General features: G+C 40.4%; 2 protein-coding genes across 2 annotated transcripts in view; both read right to left on the bottom strand.

Annotated features, from left to right (window-relative positions):
* Positions 1 to 2630, bottom strand: part of phex (phosphate regulating endopeptidase homolog, X-linked) — a 16368-nt gene extending 13738 nt beyond the window's left edge. Inside the window, exons 1-2 of the mRNA XM_053488362.1 lie at positions 2380 to 2630; positions 515 to 571 (exon numbers count right to left, since the gene is read on the bottom strand). Coding sequence (XP_053344337.1) covers positions 515 to 571; positions 2380 to 2503 — 181 coding nt within the window. The 5' untranslated portion in view covers positions 2504 to 2630. The remainder of the gene's footprint in view (positions 1 to 514; positions 572 to 2379) is intronic.
* A 12192-nt stretch (positions 2631 to 14822) lies between these two features.
* On the bottom strand, positions 14823 to 23240 carry mbtps2 (membrane-bound transcription factor peptidase, site 2). The gene is made up of 11 exons (XM_053487474.1): positions 23045 to 23240; positions 22370 to 22518; positions 21772 to 21910; positions 20203 to 20306; positions 19332 to 19459; positions 18946 to 19064; positions 18644 to 18824; positions 17360 to 17454; positions 16688 to 16883; positions 16502 to 16577; positions 14823 to 16105 (listed from the first exon to the last, which is right to left on the bottom strand). Exons 1-11 carry the CDS (start codon positions 23117 to 23119, stop codon positions 15883 to 15885), a joined length of 1485 nt encoding a protein of 494 aa, XP_053343449.1. The 5' UTR covers positions 23120 to 23240; the 3' UTR covers positions 14823 to 15882.
* Between the last annotated feature and the right edge of the window lie 1578 nt (positions 23241 to 24818).

Consider the following 24818-nt stretch of genomic DNA (forward strand, 5'->3'; position numbering starts at 1 on the left):
GTGCTGCAAACACCCTGAACCTGACTGCTCTCCTAGAACAGCATGTGCTTTATTCCTTTTATTCCACCATCGTTTGTTTATTTATTAAATAATTTCTATCAATTTATGTTTATGTTTACACTCTCACTTAGCTATGTCGTATCAGCTATCAAGCAACACTCGCTCATTCACTGGCCTCTTTTTTCTTTCGCGTAAAGACAAAAACTAAACTCATCTTGTTAGCGAGAAACCCGCGAAAGAAGCTTAAACTCCTCTGAGAAAACCTAAAGTTACGATTACACAGCACTGACACTGGAGACTCCTTCAAATAATCTTAAGTAAATGTAAAACTAAACATAAAACCTATATACCATATGAATTCTGAACGAGTCGTTACTATAGCAACCTCTCTAACGTATTAGAATGAGAACATTAACGTGTATAGAACCTCTAGTGGATGTCTTTGGCATTGCGCTTGCTTTCATTCGGTTTATTTACATTTGCGTCACACCTGTGTGGACTCGGGCCTGCTTACCTGCTTCGATGCACTCGGGCGTGAGACAGAAATCCTCACTGGTGGATTTCTGCGAAACTTAAAGGAGGGAAAAGTGAAAGTGTCAGAGTAAGCAACAACCCGTAACTCACATCACCCTGTAACAGCTGTCCCTGGTGTGGATGTCAAGAGGAACGCTGACCTCATGCTCTGTTGCACATAGAATCCAAACACGCGCACACACACACACACACACACACACACACACACGCAGAATGGAAAAGCATGCAGTATTGTTTATACTGCATTTTAAGCCAAATACTGACTGGCTAGTAATGCTATGTGTGTGTGTGTGCGCGTGTGTGTGTGTGTGTGTGTGTGTGTGTGTGTGTGTGTGTGTGTGTGTGCATCTTGTGCAATACTTATGGTTTTGATTTTCACACTGTTTACAGTCCACTACAGAACTACACGCGCAAACAACCACAGCATAAATTAGAAATTGAGCTTTAGCACAGCATGAGTGTGTGTGTGTGTGTGTGTGTGTGTGAGAGAGAGAGAGAGAGAGAGAGAGAGAGCAAGCTTCAGCCAATTCCATAATGAAGCCAATGCATTAATATAAACCTGCACTATTGTCAGAGCTCCTCTTTTAGAAAATTAATCAGCATTTTCTGACCAATCAGAGCGCAGGATTAAAAGTTGTAAAAATGTTTTGCAAAAGGTTTTGCTTTAAACCTGATTCAGGACAGACAAGTACAGTTATGCAGTCAGAACGCCTCTGTAAGCGTCTTGTGTCTTTAAGGGTTCTTCTGTTCTTAAAATCGTTTCTAATATTAAACCGCTCTGTCCTGGGGTTCTATACAGACCTCCTCCAGCTAACAGTGTGAGCTTAGCAGAACGTCACAATTTATTTAAAGTTACAGCTTAAGTAGATTTGTTTTATTTTTTTATTTTGCTTGTCAGCGTTATAATAACCGTGCAAAGCACGTTAGATGTTTCACAATGTTACTTTAGTTATAAATATTACACAGGACGCCTTCTCGAGACTCGCGTACGCTTCCCAGAATTCCATACTAACATTCCCACTTATCTTTATACCTTTAAATCCAAGTTTAAATGAATAAGACATTATACAGTTAAGGAACAAACAGAAGAACCGTTTAAGCGTCTAGATTTCTGATTCGTCCCAACAGAGACACAAAAGAGAGAGAACTGAAGGAGAGCATATGACACACGTCAGGGTAATTATAGATCAATTACAGTACATCACATGGACGGGGAGCACAAACTTTTGCACTGATGTCTTTTTCTTTTTGGAGGACAAAAAGGAGCTTGTTAGCAGCACAGACTGTTAAAAAAAAACACGTCTTTCTTTTGTTAAATCCATTCATGCAGGAGGGAATAAAACAAAAAAAAGCGAGGGAAAAAAACAAGAAGAAATTCAATAATTAAAATAAATAATGAAGAAATATTTTGCAGATCAAATACAATCCAATCAAATTTGCCAGCAAAACTGGAACAAATATGTGAGACACACACAGCGTCAGGCAAAAAAATGTATACACACTTCTGAAAAAGAAGAGGAGTGTGATGTATGTTATATAAGTACAATATTAATAATATCATGTTATTACCATGATATTATCAGATATATAAATATATATAACATATAGCAATAAATGTAAATATATAAGTTTTTCTCTGAAGTGCGTATACATTTTTGGGGTTGTCTCCCCCTCTGTCTCTCTCTCTGTAGGTTAAACCTTACTGGCTTTATTTCATTCCTTATTGGTACAAAATGAAAGAAGGAAAATAGGAAGGGTGTCTAAACTTTTCCACTTGTGTGCATGTGTGTGTGTGTGTGTGTGTGTGTGTGTGTGTGTGTGTGTGTGTCAGATATACACACTTACCTGCAATGACAGCAATTATCAGAGCAAGACAGAAACAGACGAGTGTGATCAGAGACACTTTGGTGCGTGTACACGGAGACACGCTGCGCTTGGAGTTTCTTCCACTCAACATCTCCGACTCCATCGTGCTCCGAACACGAGCGCCTGAGTTCCTCCTCGGTTCCTCTCCCAGCCCCGGGTGTCTGTGCAGGTCAGAGGAACCTCGTCCGTGTGTGAAGCGCGTGAGCTCGGCAGCAGCGTCTGAGCGCGAGAGCGAGGGACAGGAGGGAGGGAGGAAGAGTAATAGAGCTGAGAGTGGGAGTGGGAGGGAAAGAGGGATAAAGGGAGGAGGAGGAGGAAGAGGAGGAGGAGGAGGAGGAGGAACTCCTTTCCTCAGAGCGCAGACTGGAACCCTAAACCGACACGGATAATTATACACACTTTTGTGTATGGGTGGGATGATTGTATGCGGTCTGTGTGTGTGTGTGTGTGTGTGTGTGTGTGTGTGTGTTTACGATGTGTCTGTACCTGCCTACGTAATAATGAGTTAAACTTCAGCCTAAATCAGGAACCTTCTTTCCGTCTGTATCTGCAATTCTAAAAACAAGAAAACACCAGAGGAGAGACGCACATGTAGAAACGTGTGTGTGTGTGTGTGTGTGTGTGTGTGTGAAATAGAAACACAAGACATTTTAAACACAGGGCCCCGGAGTGTTTCAGATAACATTAACAAAACACACAGAACTGGGAGCACTGATAGTCATACAGGTATATTATTTTATAAAATATAATCATTAAAATATTTTAAGAATCAGATTGCTGTTCATAATAGACATGGGCGGGGGGGGGGGGGTGCAACAACAGATTTAAATTAAAAGGCAGAATTCCAACTTGAGTACAACAAAAGGTTGAAAAGTAATAATTAAATTAGAAAGAAAGTAAATTAAAAAGAAAAAAAAGAAGTTTTTTTTTTTAATCGAAATGTGAATAGTGACTTCTTATTTCAGACACTGGTTGGTTCCAAGACTAACAGCAGAACCAGACCTGGACTTTCCTCTCTGTCCTGATCTGAAGTTGGATTTAGGAGGGTTGCTCCAGCACTTTTTAAAATAAATTACCAGCAAGCAGACAACATAGGAGCAAATTCCAAAAGTAAGTACACCCTGTCATGGACAGTTTCATGTACCTCCTAACCCTGACGATAGGAGAAGGAAGGTTGTAAAGCAATAATTTTAATTAAAACAGGTGACAGGTTCCAGCATTGGTTCAGAAAAACATCATCTCCAGAACATTTCTAAAGGACACCATGTCTCTTACCTCTGCGGATGAGTTGGTTTGACAGCGGCGCAGTGGGAAGCTCCTGACAGATGCTTAAGGAAAAGACCCTGTGAGATACTGGGCTAAGCCCTGGGTTCTCTCGGTGTTCACTCCGGCTCACCTTTTCGCCCTCTTTCTCTTTCCCTCGTTCATTGTGTTTCTTAACAACCTTGCTTCTATCCAGTCTCTCTGTCTTTGCGTCTCCGGAGCCTCACTTTCTCAAAGTGCTTTATTCTTCTGTCCAGAGTCAGCATCACAACATTCCTAATATCTCTGTAATCCTTGTCCTACCTTTACTTTTATTTATTTGCTAATATGCCCCTTACACACTTTGAAGAGTCTCATCCAATTGAATCTAATCTAAATACTTTCTCAATTCTCTCAAAACACGTCTTTTTAACCCTTTATCCCTTCAATTGGCAGTCTGGATAAGTTAGCCTCGCTGGTCCTGGTCACTTATGTTTAAACAGCTGCATTTTTTTTTCAAATAGAAAATTAAATAATTTGCACGGACTAGATTTTTGTTTTAATCAAACAGAAAAAAAGAGTTGGTAAAATATCAGATGGCTGACTGATACCAAAACAGTTTATACTCCTACTACAGTGCAGTGACACCACTAACTACTGTTACTCTGTGTATAATAACTGGTGTGACGTGTGAAGTCAGAATGTAGAAAAATATGTACATGTCCTTCCTGCCATGCACCATGTCTTTACCCTCATGCACATGTCCATGCACCATGTCTTCACTCTCATGCACATGTCCATGCACCATGTCTTCACCCTCATGCACAGGTCCTCCCTGTCATGTACCATGTCCATTCATGAGCCGAGTCATGTACCATGTTTCTTTTCATGTATTACGTCCTCCCTGTCATACACCATGTCTTCTGTGTCAGATATCATGTCTCCCCTGTCACGCACACTGTCCATTCCGTCAAAGGAAGATTGTTTGACCAGGACAAGGTAGATTTTTTATGCTAAAGTTAACATTTACTGAGCACCTGTTGGTGTAAGAACTTATTGTAACCTCAGCAGCTGTTTCAACCTCCGTTACAGAAAGACAAAATGCTGTTTGTGATGTCACTCATTACTTCAGTCTGTTTTTTAAGAGGGCAGTTACACCATAATGACATACTGTAAGGACATAAGGACAGGGACTTTTAGGGACTTGCAGAGACATGCAAAGAAAAATTGAGAATATTATTATGGAAAAGGCAAATATATGATATATGAAAAAAATCCCATACACACAAAATGGAGTACAATTTTTGGAAGTTTTGAATAACATTTTAATATTGCTGCACTCAAATGTGCACATCTGTAAAAAAAAAAAAAAAAAGAAGAAAAAGAAAAATGATTATTCTGCGATATGTTCATGGTGACTGAGGACACATTTACATTTAGCAGATGCTCTTATCCAGAGCGACTTACATTTTTATCTCATTACACATCTGAGCAGTTGAGGGTTAAGGGCCGCGCTCAAGGGCCCAACAGTGGCAACTTGGTGGTTGTGGGGCTTGAACCTGGGATCTTCCGAACCATAGTCGAATGCCTTAACGACTGAGCTACCCCTGACCCAGGACACAAAAGCCAAATTATCAAAGTCAAAGTGATAATAAACTTTATGGATTTAAATATAGTTTCGGCTATGGATCAAGACTTTTGGGTCAAGACTGTATTTATTGAAACTGTAAAGTTTAACAGGAAGAACAAAGTTTTTGAAAATCATAATAATAAGAAAACTTTTTGTTCTTTATGTTCCTGAATATATAATTTTGTGTCCTTCCGTGTCCCAGTACAAACCCACATATAAAACATAAGGTTCAGTTAGATTAGATAGTATTAGTGAAATTTGAGCTACAATAAAGTGTACAGTAGAATGAAAAAGTGTTCTCCCAAACCTTTAGCACTGTTGGGCCCTTAACCCTCAACTGCTCAGATGTGTAATGAGATAAAAATGTAAGTCGCTCTGGATAAGAGCGTCTGCCAAATGCCTAAATGAAATGAAATGAAAGATGCGTGAGTGATGAGTAAGAACACAACCCGTCAGCAAATAACCTTAAAATAACATTTTGTGCGCGTGTACATTGTGTCTGTTCTGTACCTGCTCACTGGATTCTAACTAGACAACATAATAATGAGTTCAACTTCTGTCCAAATCAGGAACCTCTCCTTCTATTTTCTGTGTCTGTCTGTGATTTAAAACAAGCAGGATCGCAGTTTACCAGAATCTCCCCAGAACAAACTGCTGCTGATGAGGACGAGAGGATGTGGTCTTACAGAAAGACACGCTCTCAGTAAATGATCTCCCGCAAACAGGACTTATCTCTCACGCTAAAAAGAAGCAGGAAATGCCAGGGAAATGCTGGGGAAATGACGGGCTCGGCACGTCATCACGTCTTCGGCTTCCGGGCTTAACCACGAAACCGGTTACCGAGCTGATTCACTTTGCCCTCTCACGTGTGACGCTTTGGCATTTTTTTCCTTAAAGTGTTTTCATAAAAAATATATATAATTTATAATAAAAACACTTTAAAGGAAAAAAAAATACTAATATTACTAAAAAGTTAAACAACTTACATTGTGCGTTATTTATTTCATGCTCAGAACATTTTGAGACACCTGGAATAATCCGTGTGGATCTGTGGCCCTGCAGTGGCTGAGCTGCGTTACTGGGAGGTTTTACGCACGCTGCACTTTGAGGCGCTCTTACAGATGCGATGCACTTTTACAGATTTTGCCATTACCATGAGACCATGAGCCTGTGAAAGCTTGGCCTAATGTTTGTTATGTTAGTGTGCGTGACTCTATAAGGATGATTAGTGATTATGACTATATATCCAGACTTTCAGGGTAAGGAATTATAATTTAAAGTGACTTCTTTTTTGTCTTTTGTTCCTAGTTGGAGTTGGGAAAATATAACGTTTAATAAAAGTCAGCATTAAACCTAGACTTGGCCTGGCCTCTGTGTTCTGTGTGAGCCTTTCAGCTAGCAGGAATTTTCTGTTTTTCTTTCTTTTTTTTTTTTTATGAAATTCTCAAAACTGTTCCTTAATCTCCCCAAACCCGGACTAAACTCGGCACACTCGGTGGTTTGTGTGTTAATTATAGCCTTCATTGTCTAAGTGCAGGTTGGAGTAAATTCTGGTGAGCCACAGAGTGCAGTCATGCTTTTTCAGAAAGAGGAACAATGCGTGATGTGAATGTGAAGTCCCAGATAGGAAACCACAACTTCAATACTCTGATCAAAAATAATAATAAAATAAACACAAATAATAAACAATGCAAAGGAATGCTGCTCAGCCGGAAAATACACCACGCTGATTTTTTTTTAAATAAAGATTATTGAGGAAATTTACTACACAATTAACCTTATTTACATTTTAAATAATGACATAAATTTTTTTAATAACAGATCTTTAAAGCTACAAACTGTTACTCATCCAACAACCTTTTTTTTCCCTAAGTGTTTGTTTATTACCTGACTAGAGTGCAAAAAACTTGTACTGCAGTTTCTTCGCAGTACAAAAAGGGGTTCCTCAAGGGTTCGTTGGATAATTAAGGGTTCCTCTATTTTGTAGCTATATAGTAAGTTTAAGGGGTTCTCCAAAGGGACAATTGAATAAGTCGTCCACTAATGTGTTTAAGTGTATATCAATATTTTTGCATGAAAAATGGCTCCTGGGTAAAAGAATGCAAAATTGGTTATAATGTTAAAAAATCTGGACGATTCATTGATTGATAGATAAATATGAGACGTTACCTATAACAACTTTAATGAAATAAAAGTGTAAATATTGGAAAACTGCTGAGGGGTAGAACATTTTGGGACGTGCAGTTATAGACAAATAATCGATTTTGCGCACCAACCTGTCATTTACTATATACCACCATAAATCTCCTCCACTGAGTCTGTGTTTTTGTGACTGTGTGTGTGTGTTCCGGATCAGAGCAGATGTCTAATCTACTCTGTTATCTGTGTCTTTCTGCTCTAATCAGTGTAATGGTCTCACCAGAACAGCAGAACACCTGTCTGAGCGAGCGAGAGAACCCCGAGGCACAGGTTTAATAAAGCTCATTACGGCTGGACATCCAGAACTCTGTTATTTATAAACTCGCTTCATATGACTGAGTGACGCATAGGAGCACACGGCACACGACAGCTAGACGGTGAAGGACAGTTTGGACTTATCTACTCTGGTTCGACTGTACACACACATAATAAACAATATACCCACACACACACACACACACACACACACACCAGATGATATTTGACCCATAACATCTATAGATATCAACAGATATTACAAATTAGTGCCTCTTAAAGCCTTCAGTGTCCAGAATCATACAAGATCTCAGAAAAACCCACATTTTCATGTTAATGGTTCTTTAAGGCTGTACTGGAAAATGACTTCATAGTTCTACTTAAAATCTTCTCTAATAGAGGAACGCTCTGCTGTTGAATTCAACATAGAAAGTTTAAGGATTGCAAACAGATTTCAGGAACTCCGTTTTAGGAATAAACTCAAAGGAAGTGCTCGCTAGCTTGTTATTCCACAGGGGTTCATGTATCATACCAACAGAAGATCCTGACAAATAAAACTTTTAGATTGAAACAGTTCAGGTTCTGTATTTGTTCCTCTTTTTAAAATTTTAAGGGAATGTTGCTACAGAATGTTGTGTTTCTATAACATAACTACATATTTTCAGTTTATAGTTTAATAATTTATAATTTATAATTTCCCCTTTGCACTTTATTTAACTTGCTGTGTATTTTATCCTATTTATTCTTATTTTTATGTGCACATTTTATTTTTTATACTTGCAAACGTCAATTTCAATTTTATTTTACTGTGGATTTGATGAGATTTAACTTACCTTACACTTTTACACCTTACAAATTTTATTCTATTTTTCTGGTCACTGACGGTCGTGTTAGCATTTTACCGCAAATAAAACTTTGATTTGAACCTTTTAAGAGCCTAAAGGCCTGTAATTATACAATGATCCCATAAAGAACTTTTCTTCCCCCCTACAAGTTTCCAAGAAGTACCAAGAAGCTAACGGTTAAACCCCAAAAGGGTTTGAGACATGTAAAGGAACTAATGGGAATTGTTTTAGAGATTTGCATTTACACTATTAGAATAAACGATTCTTTAAAAGGTTATTGGTTTAAGAAACGCTTTATAATTGAGAATTACTTATACAATATAAACCTAATTACATTTAATATTTAAACTTTATAATATAATACATTATAATTATAAATATTTTCATTACATGTTCATATTTTTTCGTATTTATTTTGATAATTATAACACTTGGAATTTGCTATAAATAAACATGATGTACAGAATCATCAGAAATCTGATTTTGTTTATTCTTATAAAATTTTTATATTAACAAAATATATATCGGATTATTCAGATAACTGCACAAACACTTTTTTAAACGAAATTTTTATAAAATATTATTTTCTTTTTCTGATATAATACAAACGTACGCAGTGGAAATTTGAAATAAAACAAAAAAAAAATGGAGGAATAATATTTTTTTTCAAAAGTAACACTTCTACAGGCTGATCAAAGCTCCATCAAGTGTCTGACCCTATTACCCCCCCCCCCTCCCTCCACACCCTCCGACCTTTACTGCATGCAGGCTTTTAAACCGTGTAACTCATCATAATTTTCTTGTCTGTTTAAAGAGCACAAATGTTCTTCCTGATAAACAACATTTCTTTGTGTATGAAGCTTCAGTGTGGAAAAAAAACTGTGTGCATGTGTGTGTATGGACGGTGTGTTATGTATACAGAAGTTAAACATGAACATTATGGTTAGATGAAACCAAAGACTAAAGGTTTACGGCACTAAAGATCATTCAAACACACATTTTTCCCACTACACATCACTCTCTTTTTTAATAAAAGATTCATTCATAAAGCTTCCTAAAATAAACGTGCATTTAATTTACTGGACGCGTCACGTCTCAAATGTATTTTTATCTTAATTTTTTATTTAAACTTAAACTGTACTTGAGTGTGTTTATTATTCCACTGTGAATAATCCCGGGGCCTCGCCGCTCGGCTCAGAATTCTCTTTATGTTCTCCGTTTCTCACATTCCCTCACTTCTCTGTTGTGGTTTCTTGTATTTATACATAAAGCAATTTCGAGTCGTGTGTTATTAAAGGACGCTTTTTATAGTAGTCACTTTTTTTCGAGCACTTTGTGAGGAAGTGTGTGTTCCAGTAGCAGGAGGTTAAAATGCAAAGCTGCTTTTATGGAGTAAATAAAACACGAGCGTAAAAACAGAATGTAGCAAATCAGATAAATAAAAGAAAAAAAAGCGCTGTACCATTCGGTGTGTGTGTGTGTGTGACTGAGGTGGTGTGAAAATGAGAATGTCCTTTATATATGACTACCTCTTTTATACTGTTTTAAACAGAATTTAGCGGCATGCCGCTGCGTTCTCGTGATTAACACAAAAAAGCAGCCTGGCTGTTTTTTGGCATTTTGTGCAAGATTTAGTGAAGCACCATGGGGTCCCAAGAATCATGAATTAAGGTTAAGTGAGGTTTAATATTTATTCATCTTTATATTTTACTTAACTTGCATGTCTTTTCTAAATGTTTTTATATAGAAAATATGATGATAGTGTTGGATATTGGTTGTTGGAACAGATTATCTGTATTTACATTATTTCCTATGGGACAATGTGTTTCACAATATAAAATTTCACCTTAAGAACTCGCCTCCGGATCGGATCAAAGTCATATACCGAGGGTCCACTGTGCATATATATAAAACACAGCTTTAACAGAAAATTCTGCAAATACTCGTATTTTGCATGAGTATTGCTTTTCATCTGTTGTTTTATGAGCCGTTTGTTTATTACCGCCATCTACTGGACTGTAGTGAGGAGCAGAGACTCAGCAGGGGAAAAAAAGATGATCGTTTTGTATAAAACACGGCATTTAAAGAATCCGTCAGTAGTTTTTGAAACTAAAACCTGTTGGAACTTTAACTGATCAAGACGAATCACGGTTAGCGGCCACGCTCCGTGTTGTTTAGCTGTGGTCAATTTCAGGTTCCTATTTGAACTGAATCAAATTAGTGATCATTTGTTGATCTGAATCCTTTTGTACAAACAGATCAGGTTTGCTCTGAAATGATGAAGCACCTCTTCAGTCGACATGATGGTGTATTTGATCTAAAACAGATTGTTAGGTTTAATTAAAGCTATTTATAATGTTGATAATAGTTTTTTTTATTTAAAAAAGTTCAATTCTTAGACTTTTGCTTTACACTGAGGCCCTGACGACTGGATCTGTGACGACTGTGTTAAGAGTATAAATCACAGCATATGCTGACTTGGCAGTCGTTAAATGTTTACATTAATACTAAAAGTTTAAACAGTTTGGAATGGATCACAACAGACGATGTTCCATATAGTGATGATTTAATCCTTTAATGGAAATCCTTAAAGACTACTGACTTCAGATAAGCCCAAAGTGTGTCAGGATGTGTTGGATCTGGTATCTAAATCTATCCTCCTATGCAGCTCTTTTTTTAAATCTATAAACAATAAGCATAAAACTATTCTGTACCCTGCTACAGGTATAAACTCTACCTCTACAGGACCCTCTGTGGCAACCGGAGTGATGAAATTGCATCTGGACAAAGACCTGCCCGCTCCAGAACGAGAGCTCTGATTAAGGAGGCATTCTGGAGCCCACGTCGTGGTCGCCGTGTTTACAGGCTGGAGCGGAACGCTCTGACAGCGTGTTATTACCATGAGAGCAGCTCAGGCCTGGACCTGATTAGACCCAAACACACACCGGGTGTAAAAACCAGAAGAGTGTCATTACCCAATCTGAGGTGATATCAGACGTCCAGACTGCCCCCAAGTCCTGATTTTCACAGAAGATTAGACCTGAACGCGAGTCCGAATGGGTTATACAACATGATCTACAGTTTATCAGCTACTGTTGTATTTAATAACGCACGTTTATGTCACTTTCAGACAGTATACTTTAAACATCTGGGGATTACAGCTGTAAAGAAAAACCAAACTCAGCGTATAATACACCCTCCATCAGCTCGCCACAAACCAAAACATCCATCTCCAGCGTAATGACTCTGACTGTCTATGAATGAACTCCTGGGAGTGGTGTAAGTCCTTTTTTCCCCCCAAAATACACATCGTGAGTCGATTTCCTGACAAAGGACAACACGCCTACTCTCTCTGTAAGTTAAATATGGAATAAAAATGTACATAGCATGTTTAAAAAACAAAAAAATCTGGCAGGAGCAGCACTCAGTGCACATTTCTGGCCCAGTGTGGGCGCTTTAAGCTACAATTTCACTCGGGTTCAGATCGACGATCGACTCGACGTAAATATCCAGTATAGCCAGACTGCCACACCTAGACAAGGGGGCGGAAATGAACATTTAGGTTTACATTTAGCTCAAGAACAAAATAATTCGTATGTAGTCAGGTTACAGAGTGAGAGGCGAGAGGGAGACGAAGCTGGGAATCTTAACATACAGAGGAAAATAAATTAGGAACAATTAATAAGAAAAGAAAAGAGGTTTGGTTACATTAAAGTTACCAAAAGCAGTGAAGGTATTACATTTTGGTTTAAAATTTTTTTTTAATTCTGGTAAATATAAATAAAAAGGAAGAATATTATTCAAATAACAGCAGACTTATTCCTGATCTACAAAAAACAAAAAGACTGAAAAAACAAAACAATATTGTTTACTTCTTAAACTGCCTTTTGTGCAGTTATTAAGAAGGAGATTAACTTCAGAACTTTTTTGCTCCTGTAAAATGTTCTCCTCGGCATATTATTTATTCTTGCGGAAAAAGAAACTGTTCAAAGAGTTGATTTGCATAATGCAAAAAAAAAAGAAAAAATCTAAATCACAAAAAAACATAAGAAATAAAATAAAAATAATACTTTCATAATTAGAAAGTAGCCGAAAAATAAACTCGACATGTCAAAGCATTAATTACTAGGTTGGTATTTCCTTTGTTTTAAAATCAGATGTCTAATTAACATTTATTTTATTTTAAAAAAATCTTTAAGAGACTGGAGTAACAATTATTAGTTCTCTTTGCAAAAATAACTGATAAAGAAGAAACATTTTAAAGTAAGGGTGCACAAACTTTTGCACTCCATTGTATAAGAATGAGTGATATCTTCAAACACACAATTACAACGTCTATGAATATAAACCTGTAATTCACTGATACAGACTCATATGACACACACACACACACACACACACACACACACACACACAGGTTAGCAGGATTACGGGACAGACGAGAATACATGTATAATTATATCCGGCTGAAACAACACGCCCCCACATGGGCGGCCAGGGTGTTTTTGGAAAGGGCAGAGGGGGTGTGTCCAGGCCGTGCCTGATGCTTGCGCGCACACACACACACACACACACACACACACACACATATATTTATGCACACACGCTGCATAAAAGGATATGACTAAACTAAATTCCAGCACCACCAAAGAAGAGGTGCAAAAAGAACTTCTAAAGTTTGAAGTTTAATGTTTCTAAGTCGTTCATAAAGAACACCACGATCCTAAAACATGAAGCGGACAAACCGCACCAAACAAGCGCAGGACATCCGAGTTACACTCATACAGAGGGAACGTGTGCACAGGCGTTCACCCCGAAGCAGCCCAAAAAAAACACCAATAACAACTATTTTAAAAACCTGTTAATAAACGGCTGAACTGGACGTGAACGTGTGTCTGTAACGTGTGGACGGAGTCTCCAGTGTCAGAGCGTTGTAACAGTCAGGAGTTCACACACGCTTCTTTACAGTTTCTCAGGAACATGCCTAAAACCTGCGTTTTTGTCTTATTGTCGAGAATAAGAAAAAAAAGCGAGGCTGGTGAAGGGCCGAGTGTTTATAGCTGCTACAACGTAGAGCGGAGAAGGTTTAAATGTTTGTTAAAGTGCTGCGGTATAACCGGAATAAAACACGTTGTAGTGGTCACTGTACAAGGTTTTTTTTTCCCCTGACAGACACCACACATGCATAGACACACACACGCATAGACACACACGCGCATAGACACACACGCGCATAGACACCTTTCCAAAAAGCTGTAATAAGAGATCCTCAGTGGACACGGCTCAGGTCCACAAAGTTACAGAGTAATTAAGGAAATGATCCGCTCTCTTTTTTTTCTGTGCTTTGATTTGCTTTGAATTACGGATAATGACGTCGTTGTTATCAGCTTCATCTCAAACACTTCAGGGGAAAGACAGTCCTGCTCTTGCATAAAAAGAATATAAACTCTGTGTACTGTGTGGTTTAGTGGTGGACCTGCCAAAGATCTCCAGAGAGAGTAAAAAAAAGAGAGAAAGGGGGAAAAAAGGCAAAACAAGTAAAATAAAAGCTTTGTTTTTAATTAGTAATTTTTTTATTGATTATGGATAAAATGCCTCTGAGAAACAAGTTCTGCTTTAAAATATCCATGGACGTTTTCTGCCAGATTTAATCCGCTGTTCCAAAGATTCCCACAAGTTCATCCCACTGTTTTATTAACTCACTGCAACACACAGACAACCTCAGCCACGTCCTGATGATGATATGAATTTATTTAAAACAATTATACTGAGAGTTTATTCTGAAAGATGTAAGCAAGAGGGACGATAACACCTGTGCACATCTGCAGCACCTTGCTGATGTACAAATATATATATATATATAGTCCTGAGCAAAAGTCTTGAGCGTCTTATTTCTGAAATTCAATGATGTAGATTAAATGAAAAAAAACAAAAAAAAAACAGGAACAAATGTTTTACTGTGAAGTGGCTACTGATGCTACTTAAAAACTAAACGTTTCTGCACCAAACCTCAGCAGCGACCTCATCTCCCCTGTCGTCTGTTCCAACCACTCACCATCATCAGTATACTAACCACCAGCCTGATCATCTGCACCTGTTCCTCACTGGGTCAGGACTTACGAACAGAAGACATTCCTCTGCTCAGGGACTGGACTGAAAATAACAAGAGACAAAAAAAAGCCCCTCAGGAAGCATGGAGAACGATTCCTCAAGATTAGAATAAACATGTACTGTATGTTAAGAAAGTCTGGAGCTTCAGAAGCAAAATTTGAAGAAATTTGTAGGAGGGGGGGGGGGCAAGACTTTTGCACAGTACTGTATAATAAGTCGACACTCATTAAGGATGTGAATCAAATCATCTGATTCACCAAAAAAAAAAAAAAAGAGCCAGAACTCCAATAACTAGCAGTTTTGTGAGGTTCTGAGTCGTTTGACAGCCAAAAAGAGTCGAATCTTTTGAATCGACTCCCATCACTGGTGGGAACGTGTTAGAGACGTTAACGCTCACGCACACACATGTAGCTACATTAACACATCTCAGCTTCTCATCGTTATCAATAATAAGGAGATAAGATGTAGCTAAGTTTGCAGTCCATCAAATATCTTTTCATTAAAATTTCAACAACTGTCTTGATATTTTCAAATATATTTACAGGCACAGGTTTGCTTTGTTTAAAAAAAAAAAAAAGACATAAATTAGCTCCACCCACATGATCTTCTATATACATTTATAAGAGAATTGATCAGAAAACTGCAGCCCAAGTGTTGCTTTTTTCTATCCATCAGTGTGAAGCGATATACCAGCAGCCACTGGGGCGTGTGCGACACCCTCCTGCAGAACTCACACATTTTAATATCAGACTACGGGGTTTGCTCTTCGTTTGTATGGAACGTTTTCCCCCCTTAGATAAAATCTCAGAACAATGTTTATCTCTCTATAATGATAATTTTCCCCCAACACACCAGATGTTTGATGGTTTGCGGTTAATCTCGTCACGCTAGAAACCCGAGTGCACGTATACACCAGGCTTTACAGTAACCGCCAGACGCTTCGGCTGAGATGCAGACGCGAGATGTGGAGACGTTTACATTCCTCTTCAGGCTTGGCAGGATTCTCTTAAAACACTGTGCACTCTGATGTCATAGCAAGCGGGCGTGGCTTAACGAGCATACTGTAACAAACGTTTATTTACAGTTCCGAAATGTCAGAGACTTAAAGCAGCTCGGCGGTGAATTTGATTTCAAAAAATAAATAAATAAAAATAAAGGAGCCCCTCCTCCTGGTCACCGGTTGGAGGAGGCAGCTGTCCGTTATCGAGCCGTGACCATCCACAATCCGAGAGCGACGTTAGCGGCGAGCAGGGCGCTGCCCCCGAGCAGGATGAAGAACCCCAGCAGCTCGCGGTTGCTCTTCTCCGGGAGACAGGAGCTCAGCGTGGCCTCCAGGAAAGCGTTTAGCATCCACTGACCGTCCAGAGCGAAGCACGGCACCGCGTTCACCACGGCCAGAGCGCCGGATAACGAGACCAAGTATCTCAAACGGCAGCGGTTAAGGAGGAAAAAACACACAGGCACGAGTTTATATTGGTACTTTTACAAACAGTGTCCGTTCTGATTGTTCATTTGGAAGGTGTCGATTAATTCTCTATTAATTTGCTCATTGATATGCTATGGTTACCATGGAAACAGCTCACTCACAGCGACGTGTACAGCGCTGAGAGAGGTTTATTAAATTCCTTATATCTGGAAGGAGTCTCCAGTGTCAGTGCAGATTTTTAGGATTGAGGAAATTACAAGAGTTTCTTTGCGGCTAATGACAAAAGAAAAGCGAGAGCTAGAGAGAGGGAACAAGGGCTGAATGTGTGTGTGTGTGTGTGTGTGTGTGTGTGTGTGTGTGTGTGTGTGTGTAAAAGACTAGAATAAAGGATACTTGCACAGCGTCTCCAGCATCACCGGTAGGTCGAGGTGAAGGAAACCGAGTCGAGGAACAAAGTTAGTGAGACTCACTGTGAAGAAACACACAACGACTGTAATACATATAATACAACTCACACACACACACACACACACACACACACACACACAGAGGAGTGTGTTTTAGAGACGAGTAACTGACCCGAGTACTGCAGGTGTGACATGTAGCCCACAAACAGCATGTCGGCCTGCGGGGGGTGCTGCACCCGGATCAGCCGAGTCTGGTTTTCCAGTGACGGGATCACACACACGCTGGGAGACACGTCCGTCCTGCAGTCCGAGTTACTGTGACACGTATGACCTGTCTGGATCGTCCTCCGGACGGGTAGACATGCAAACTGTGTGTGAGAGAGAGAGAGAGAGAGAGAGAGAGAGAGAGAGAGAGAGAGAGAGAGGGAGAACAGTGAAATGTGTGTGTGTATACAGTGCATATCTATCTATATGTGTTCATGTCAAACTGGGACTAAGTGTTCCCTTAACTTTTTTTGGCCAGTATATATTGTCCCCTACTTACAAACGAGTTCCGAGCAAGTAAGTCAGATTTGTTCTTAAGTCCGACAAAGTGAGTCTTATACGTCTTTGACACGAATCCACAATGTAAAACATACCCATCCACTTGACTTAATCTCTGTCCACTTTCCTCACACTCTCCCACGCACACACTAACTCTCCCACGCACACACTAACTCTCCCACGCACACACTCTCACACGCACACACTCACAGTGTCTATTTTTTATACTATAAACGTGAGCTACTTCTACTGTATGTGTGAAAGTTCAAACGTGTGTGTGTGTGTGTGTGTGTGGTCTCACCTGTTTGTTACTGCTCTCAGTGGTGTAGGAGAAGCAGAGGTCAGTCAGGCTGTTGTTGCTGCAGCACTCCATCGTTCCGTCCAGACGCTTGAACTCTAACAGAGGAAGATGAAGATGAGGAAGAAGTCTGTTCGAGAAGCACTGCGGCTCGTTTCTGAAACATTTACTCATTTCATTTCAACGCAAAAGCCTCAGGCACAAATAAATAAATACTACAGAGCAAGGATTAAAGAAATACTATAAAAGGGATTAATCAGAAATTAATAAAACAAAGTCAATAATTGGTGTGACAAGCCTTTGCTTAAAACAGAGTGTGTGTGTGTGTGTGTGTGTGTGTGTGTGTGTGTGTGTGTGTGTGTGCAGTTTTATAAGTAAATGAGTTGCTTAGTTTTACCGAACATCCTGCCGAACCAGAACAGGCCTTTTTATGTCCTAAAATATATATAAATATATTATTATATATAATTACACATAAAAAAGGCGGCACGGTGGTGTAGCGGTTGACACTGTCGCCCTGCACCTCCAGGGTCCGGGTTCGATTCCCATCCAGGTTCGATTCCCGTCTCTGTGTGCTTGGTGGGTTTCCTCCGGGTCCTCCGGTTTCCTCCCACAGTCCAAAGATATGCAGGTTAGGCTAATTGGTGTTCCCAAATTGCCCGTAGGATGTGTGTGTGTGAGTGTGTGTGTGTGCCCTGCGATGGATTGGCCCCCTGTCCGGGGTGTACCCTGCCTCGTGCCCTAAGTCTCATGGGATAGGCTCCGCCCCCCAGTGACCCTGAATGCAAGATAAAGCGGTATAGATGATGAGTGAGTGTGAGATGTATAAAACATATCTATCAAAGTGTGTAGGAAATAAATTACACACAGTGTCTAAGACTTTTGCACAGTAATGTATTTCTGTTTTGTTTTTTCACCGCTTCTGCTCATCTCTGCCATCTAATGGTAGTTTTCTATATCTGATTGCAAAATGTACATTTTTGTAAATAATTCTTAATTACTCTAAACAGAATGTAACAATATTATTGGGTCGAACTGTATTTTTAATTTTGGTTTTTTGTTTATAATGACAAAAATTGAGAATTTTTTTATTATTTATTTACTGATGATTGTGATTGTGTTACTTTGTGCTGTTTAAGTTGCTTGGACATGAACGTTAGTTGTGTTTGATCGTATCTTGTGTTCTTTTGAACAGACTGAGACCAGTGGTGGGTGGTGCAGGTGGTGCCGGTGGTGCGGGTGGTGTGGGTAGTGCGGGTTGTGCGGGTGGTGCGGGTGGTGCAGTACCTCTGCCGGCGGCGTGGTGGAGCTGCAGTGTGCGCTGGTGGACGCAGTACCCTCCCTGAGGCCGGTGAGAGAGCTGCTGGATGCAGGCGTGCCAGTCGTCCACCCCGCTCACCTCACACTCCTCCAGCCGCGTCACCAGATCTCCAACAAACAGGCCGCGAGGGCCGCTCGCTGGAGAACCCTGCCGAGAGAAAACCGCGCCTCAGTGGAGCTCACACTTTTAAAGTCACATGACAGAGACAGAAATGAATTTAGCATGAATTTAGGTGAATGCACCCCATGACCCCAACCCCAGCGCTGACCTCCAGGACCTCAGTGACCAGCGCTCCGGCTCCAGTGTAGTAGAACGGGAAGAGGAAGAGCGGCAGCAGGAGGAGGAAACACACCGCCGCCACACACAGCATGAAGTTGTGCCACACACCTACACACACACACACACACACACACACACACACACACACAACCAGACCGTTAGCAGATTACAACAGGGTCACGTTAACACATTAGACTGTCAGCACTGACACGGATTTCTTGTATTTAAACTCCACTGGTGGACTCTGAGCTTTTAAGCAATAAAGCATTTTAATGAACTCTAAAGCACACCTCTGTCTCCATCTAGTGGTGGTTCTGCAGAATGCATGCAAGCATGTGAAATACTGTGATGTAATGTGTGTTTGCGCATACACACCTGCACAGAATATTCGCAGCTGCTGGACAGGCGAGATGAGGTTCAGATGAGTGGTGAAGAGGTCCACAAACGCTCCGGGGTAAATGACGAAAAGGAACATGCCGAAGCCATTCAGCCTCACCTGCTCCCTGAGACACGCAGGACACACGCAGGACACACGCAGGACACACGCAGGACACACGCAGGACACACGCAGGACACACGCAGGACAAGAGGTGTGCTAAGAAACCCTAATAAAGTCATTTTTTTCCCTCTATTTATACTTTTACACTTGATTATCACATCCAGAGCGAACAAAAGAATAACCCAGTGTGTTCTACATTTGAACGGGAACATCGACTCGACTCCTGAGGTTTAATATTAAATGGGTTTCTTATAGAAACATGAGTTGGTAAAGATGGCATCAATTAAATAAGGTAAAAAAATCTACATAAATATGCAAAAGTTATATCAGTCATTTAACTATAGATAAATATAAATATTTTATCATTTAATCATGAGGATTTTGTCCAATTATTTTAAAGAAGAAAGAAAACAAGCCAAAATAATGAAAATCTTCTAACAATCATGTCTGCATTAATAATACTCAAATATTAAATCACAGTAAGAACTATTTTTTTTTTACAAATTGCATATATTTTATGCTTAAAAAAAACCAAAAGTTAAATTTTACCTTACATTAAATAAATAATTGTAAAGTATATATATATATTAGTAGTAGTAGTTTTCTTTTACAATTTTTTTAAACTGAAAACAAAACTCATTTAGACACCAATAGGATCTGTTGTGCAAAGTAACCACACACACACACACACACACACAGGAAATAAATAAACCAGAGAATTCACACATCTGTGAGTTTCTTTGTTACCTCAGTGCTGCCACCCCGTGGCCAAACTCGTGTATAACTCCACTGAGCAGAATAGCAATAAAGAAGTAGGCCAGCTGACTAACAGGCAGGTTCACTCCCGGAACCTGACATCAGAAACAAACACACACAGACACACACACACAGACACACACACACACACACATACAAAAAAGAGACAGAATGAGCAGCTGAGAGATAAAATACATAAAGAAAAATATAAAGACTGATGCTCAGGAGAAGTTCAGTGACATTAAACTGCCTTCAACAAAGACTTTTTTAAAGGTACAACTGGGAACGAATTTTTCGATGCACAATGCCCTGAATATCTAAAAAGACGATGGTTATGCTCTCGGTCAAGCTGCGGACCTGCCTCGCCCTTTTTGGACTGTGCAGATGACGGGCTCTTCCACCGTGAGGATTGTCGCTCCGTCTCAGGGTCGTACCCGCACACACAAGTTTAGTCACCAGTAAGGATCCTCGACATGAAGGACGGGTCATCCACAGCATGCTGACGGAGTCCTTAGCAGACTTCGGCGTGATGTTCCTTCTGATCCTGGGTCAGCAGGCTGGGGACGAACTCGGCGGCGACGCGGTGAATGTTTACATCATACGCGAGGATCGCCTGGACTGTTCCGCATGACACACTGACGACGGCAGCGATGTTGTGGATTGTTCTCCGACAGTCATCATACAGTTTCCAAACAGTTTCGACATTTTCGGGTGTTGAACTCGGTGAAGGTCCTCCTGTTCTCTCGTCGTCTTCCAGTGATGTTTTCCCGCCCTTGAAGCGCGCGCCACTCAAAACACCACGAACGTCTTATCGCCGCATCACCATGAACTTTGCAGACAGATGTGGCAGATTTGCCCAGATTCTGACAGAATTTCATGTTCGCTCTAACTTGCCATCCATGATGAAATCACAGATGTGGTAATGCACGTGGTCAGAGCAGCACCAGCTGCACAGCTTCTGATGTACACAGGACGATGTCTTTTGGCACACTGACTTATGAAGGTGAAGGTCGGTGCTCCCTGTAACTGTGAGAGCAGCCTTGTGCTGCCATCTGCTGGCATGATATAGAACTAGTCTCCAAACTTTTTGATATCACCTCGTAATAATGATAAATATCCCACATTTTCTTGATTAATTAAAGTAATTAATGTGTGCATCACACAGGAATAAAATTCGGAAGATCCCAGGTTCAAACCCCACAACCACCAAGTTGCCGCTAATGGGCCCTTGAGCGCGGCCCTTAACCCTCAACTGCTCAGATGTGTAATGAGATAAAAATGTAAGTCGCTCTGGATAAAAGCGTCTGCCAAATGCCTAAATGTAAATGTAAATGTAAATAAAATAAACTGCAGGGCAAAAGGTGGCGCTATGTAATAATCCATATCAGAAGTAAAAAGCAAGTGTGTGTCTTTAGTCCTGGGTTCTTTCATTACACTGTGTTTTTTGCCGAGTGATTTTTTTATCTTAATGTTTTAAGTGAGAAAGGCATATCACTCAATATCACCATAGTAACAGTTAGAAAAAAACGTAAAATGCTACGGCACCATGTTGTTACTCACCACCACCTGTAGAACCTGCTCATGGGAACCGTCCGGAGTGTCGGCCATCATGTGAGCCAGAGTCTGTAGCAGAGTGCGCCCGAGCAGGAGGACCGAGCCGAACATGGCCACCACGCCAAACACCATCCCCGCGCTGAACCTGACACACACACACACACAAACATCAAATTAAATTTAAAGGTTCCGTTTGTTTATTAGCTGATGATTAACAGGATTATAAAAAGCCCACAGTGCAGGAGAAACCCAGAGTACCACGGGAAGAACATGCAAACTCTACACACACACAAACACACACAGGACTAAAGGTGAGACCCAAACCGAACCACTAAATCATTAAATGTAAAACACTTGTGAATCTTCATTGTATAACGCTTCTCTCTTATCTATTCCTCTGCATTATAAAGACCTGGAAGTTCCTTAAATTTAACAATCAAGGCTAAAGGATGCTGGATCAAGGAACTGAAGAAAAGCAGCCACAGTTATTTAATAGTTATTTTGTAATTCACCTCACAGACTGAAGAGGGCACTCTAAACATCACAAACCGCCGCTTTAATCCGGTTGATTTAAAAATTAAAGCCTAGTGGTGACGTGTCGTACCATATGTACAGGAAATGCGGGTTGAGACGTGCACATCTGGCGAACAGCGAGTTGAAGATGCTGGTGTGCCAGCGAACGTGGAAGGGCGACAGAAAGACGCCGCTGGAGGACAGCCACGTCTCGTAACGGATCCGCAGAGAGCTGGACGACTGGAACACACACACACACCTCCTTATGAAATGACGTCAGTTTTAGATACTAATAGACACAAGTGCATAAGTTTGTACCCCCACCACGGTTTAGAAAATAGAGGAATGAAAATACATCTATGAAGGCATCCTAAAACACCAGACTGGAACAGGTTTTTGGGTCAGGACCTGGTGCTTATTTTTGCACTAATCTGTCTGTTAATGAAAGTAACTGACATAAGAACTGACAATGAATTAACAAAACAAATAAAAATCATCATTAACGCAGTGTGTGTAATAAAATAATCAACATCAAGCATAAAACATGTATTAAGGATTTATTCTTACACCAAACATCACACAAAAAAATTCATTAAAAGCCATAACCAGCTATTATAAAGCGAACATAAACAATAAAAGATGGTTCAGTCCCAAACAGCGCCATGTTTCCTTCATCCGGGAACTCTACACCACGCCTCCTGCGCCATAGGAAGTGCACTCCACCTCCAACAGGAAGCAGTTTGGTATTCGGCCATGATTTTCTTACCCTGAGCAAAGTGTCCATAAGATAAACCGAGCACCATCCTCCCATCACCAACACCACCACGGACACCGGAATCATCGCCGCCGCTTCAGCCGAGTGCGCTTCACCGATCAGCGAGAGGAAAATCAGCGCCACACATCCGCCAAAAAAACATAAACTGGAATGCACGACTTCCGGGTCTGCGCAATGACGTCACAGCGCCAATAGACGCAGGGCGCAGCGTCAAACCGGAATGACTGGATCAGTCCGACGAGTGGATCATCGAGAGATCGATTTTTATCCTTTTATAAAATTCTACAAGAAATAATAAATAAATAAATAAAATAAACACGAATCCCGATTCATAATATTGTGCGGATTTTTAACACATTTATATAAAGAATATGCACAACTTTGTGGATCATTTATCATATTATTGTCAAACGTCAAGTCCTTAAAATAACATAAAAATGCTTACATAAGTAAAGACGTATTAAATAATGTTACAGCCTGAGGGAAAAGTCATAAAAATAAAAGCCTAAACTATTAGTGCATTTGCTCTGTATTAACTCAACTAGGCGTACAATCATTTATTTAATAGGCGTAGTGGTTAGCACATTTGCCCCGCACCTCCAGGGTCGATGGTTCGAATCCCACCTCGGGTCTGTGTGTGTGTGTGTGTGTGTGTGTGTGGAGTGCATGTTCTCCCGGCCTTGGTAGGTTTCCTTCTCTGGTTTCCTTCCACAGTCTAAAGACATACAGATTAGGCTTATTGGTGTGCGGCTTGCCCCGCGGTGAGGGAGTAAGCGTGTGTGTGTGTGTGTGTGTGTGTGTACCCTGCAATGGATTGGCACCCCATCCAGGGTAAACCCTTACTCATGCCCTAAGTCACGCCCATGACCCTAAATACAAAATAAATCTATATGGACAATGAGTGAGTGAGTGAGTGAGTGAGTGAGTCTGTGAGTGAGTGAGTGAGTGAGTGAGTGAGTGAGTCAGTGAGTGAGTGAGTGAGTGAGTCAGTGAGTGAGTGAGTGAGTGAGTGAGTCTGTGAGTGAGTGAGTGAGTCAGTGAGTGAGTGAGTGAGTCAGTGAGTGAGTGAGTCTGTGAGTGAGTGAGTGAGTGAGTAAGTGAACTAACCTAAAAATTCCCCCAAAATGGCCTTGAGCTTCGGAAGCTGACAAGGTCAAAAGAATAGAGAAATTTTAACTGTAATCGAAGTGAAGTACCTACAGTACCCTAAAGAGAGACCCTAAAGAGAAACCCTAAAAAAAGACTTTAAAAGAAACAAAATACAGCACCCATTTTATTTGCCATTTGTACACATACCAACAGTGGGAGTGCACTGGAACTAAGAACAGTAAGAAATAAAGAAAGATAACAAAGGTGGAATAAACATATAATACAGGAGTACTAAGTAGAATGATTTAAGCTATCAGACTATAACACACTGTTGGATACTCTGTGAGAAGTATTAATGTCACAGTTTCTTCACTGTAATGTCACACACTTCACTGTACAACAACCTTCTGCTGCCCCAACACCCTGCTGCCTTTGGACAGATTATTGTCCTCAACACTGAGCCACCCATAACACTATGTTCCAACCTAACATTCTACTTTTCCTGCCCACACCCTACTACAACCGACCCCATCACCATGCTTCTCCAGAACACGTGATCATGCCCCAACCGCCTGCCGCGCCCAAATTTGTTCCCACCCAACACCCACCCGCTGGAATGTAGACATGGGACTTTAGGGCCTACATACCATAATGTCATCTTGGTTATGCCCCTGAT

This window comes from Clarias gariepinus, chromosome 26 (genome assembly GCF_024256425.1).
Source record: "Clarias gariepinus isolate MV-2021 ecotype Netherlands chromosome 26, CGAR_prim_01v2, whole genome shotgun sequence".
In the NCBI taxonomy this organism is placed as follows: domain Eukaryota; kingdom Metazoa; phylum Chordata; class Actinopteri; order Siluriformes; family Clariidae; genus Clarias; species Clarias gariepinus.

What these genes read in the sequence shown, in the direction of transcription:
- mbtps2 (XM_053487474.1), bottom strand. Translation starts at nt 23,119, where the DNA reads ATGATTCCGGTGTCCGTGGTGGTGTTGGTGATGGGAGGATGGTGCTCG. An exon ending in CCGCATTTCCTGTACATATG is followed by an intron (nt 21,911 to 22,369) that starts GTACGACACGTC and finishes TGTGTGTGTCAG; the next exon opens with GTTCAGCGCGGGGATGGTGT. An exon ending in TGGTCACTGAGGTCCTGGAG is followed by an intron (nt 18,825 to 18,945) that starts GTCAGCGCTGGG and finishes TTCTCTCGGCAG; the next exon opens with GGTTCTCCAGCGAGCGGCCC.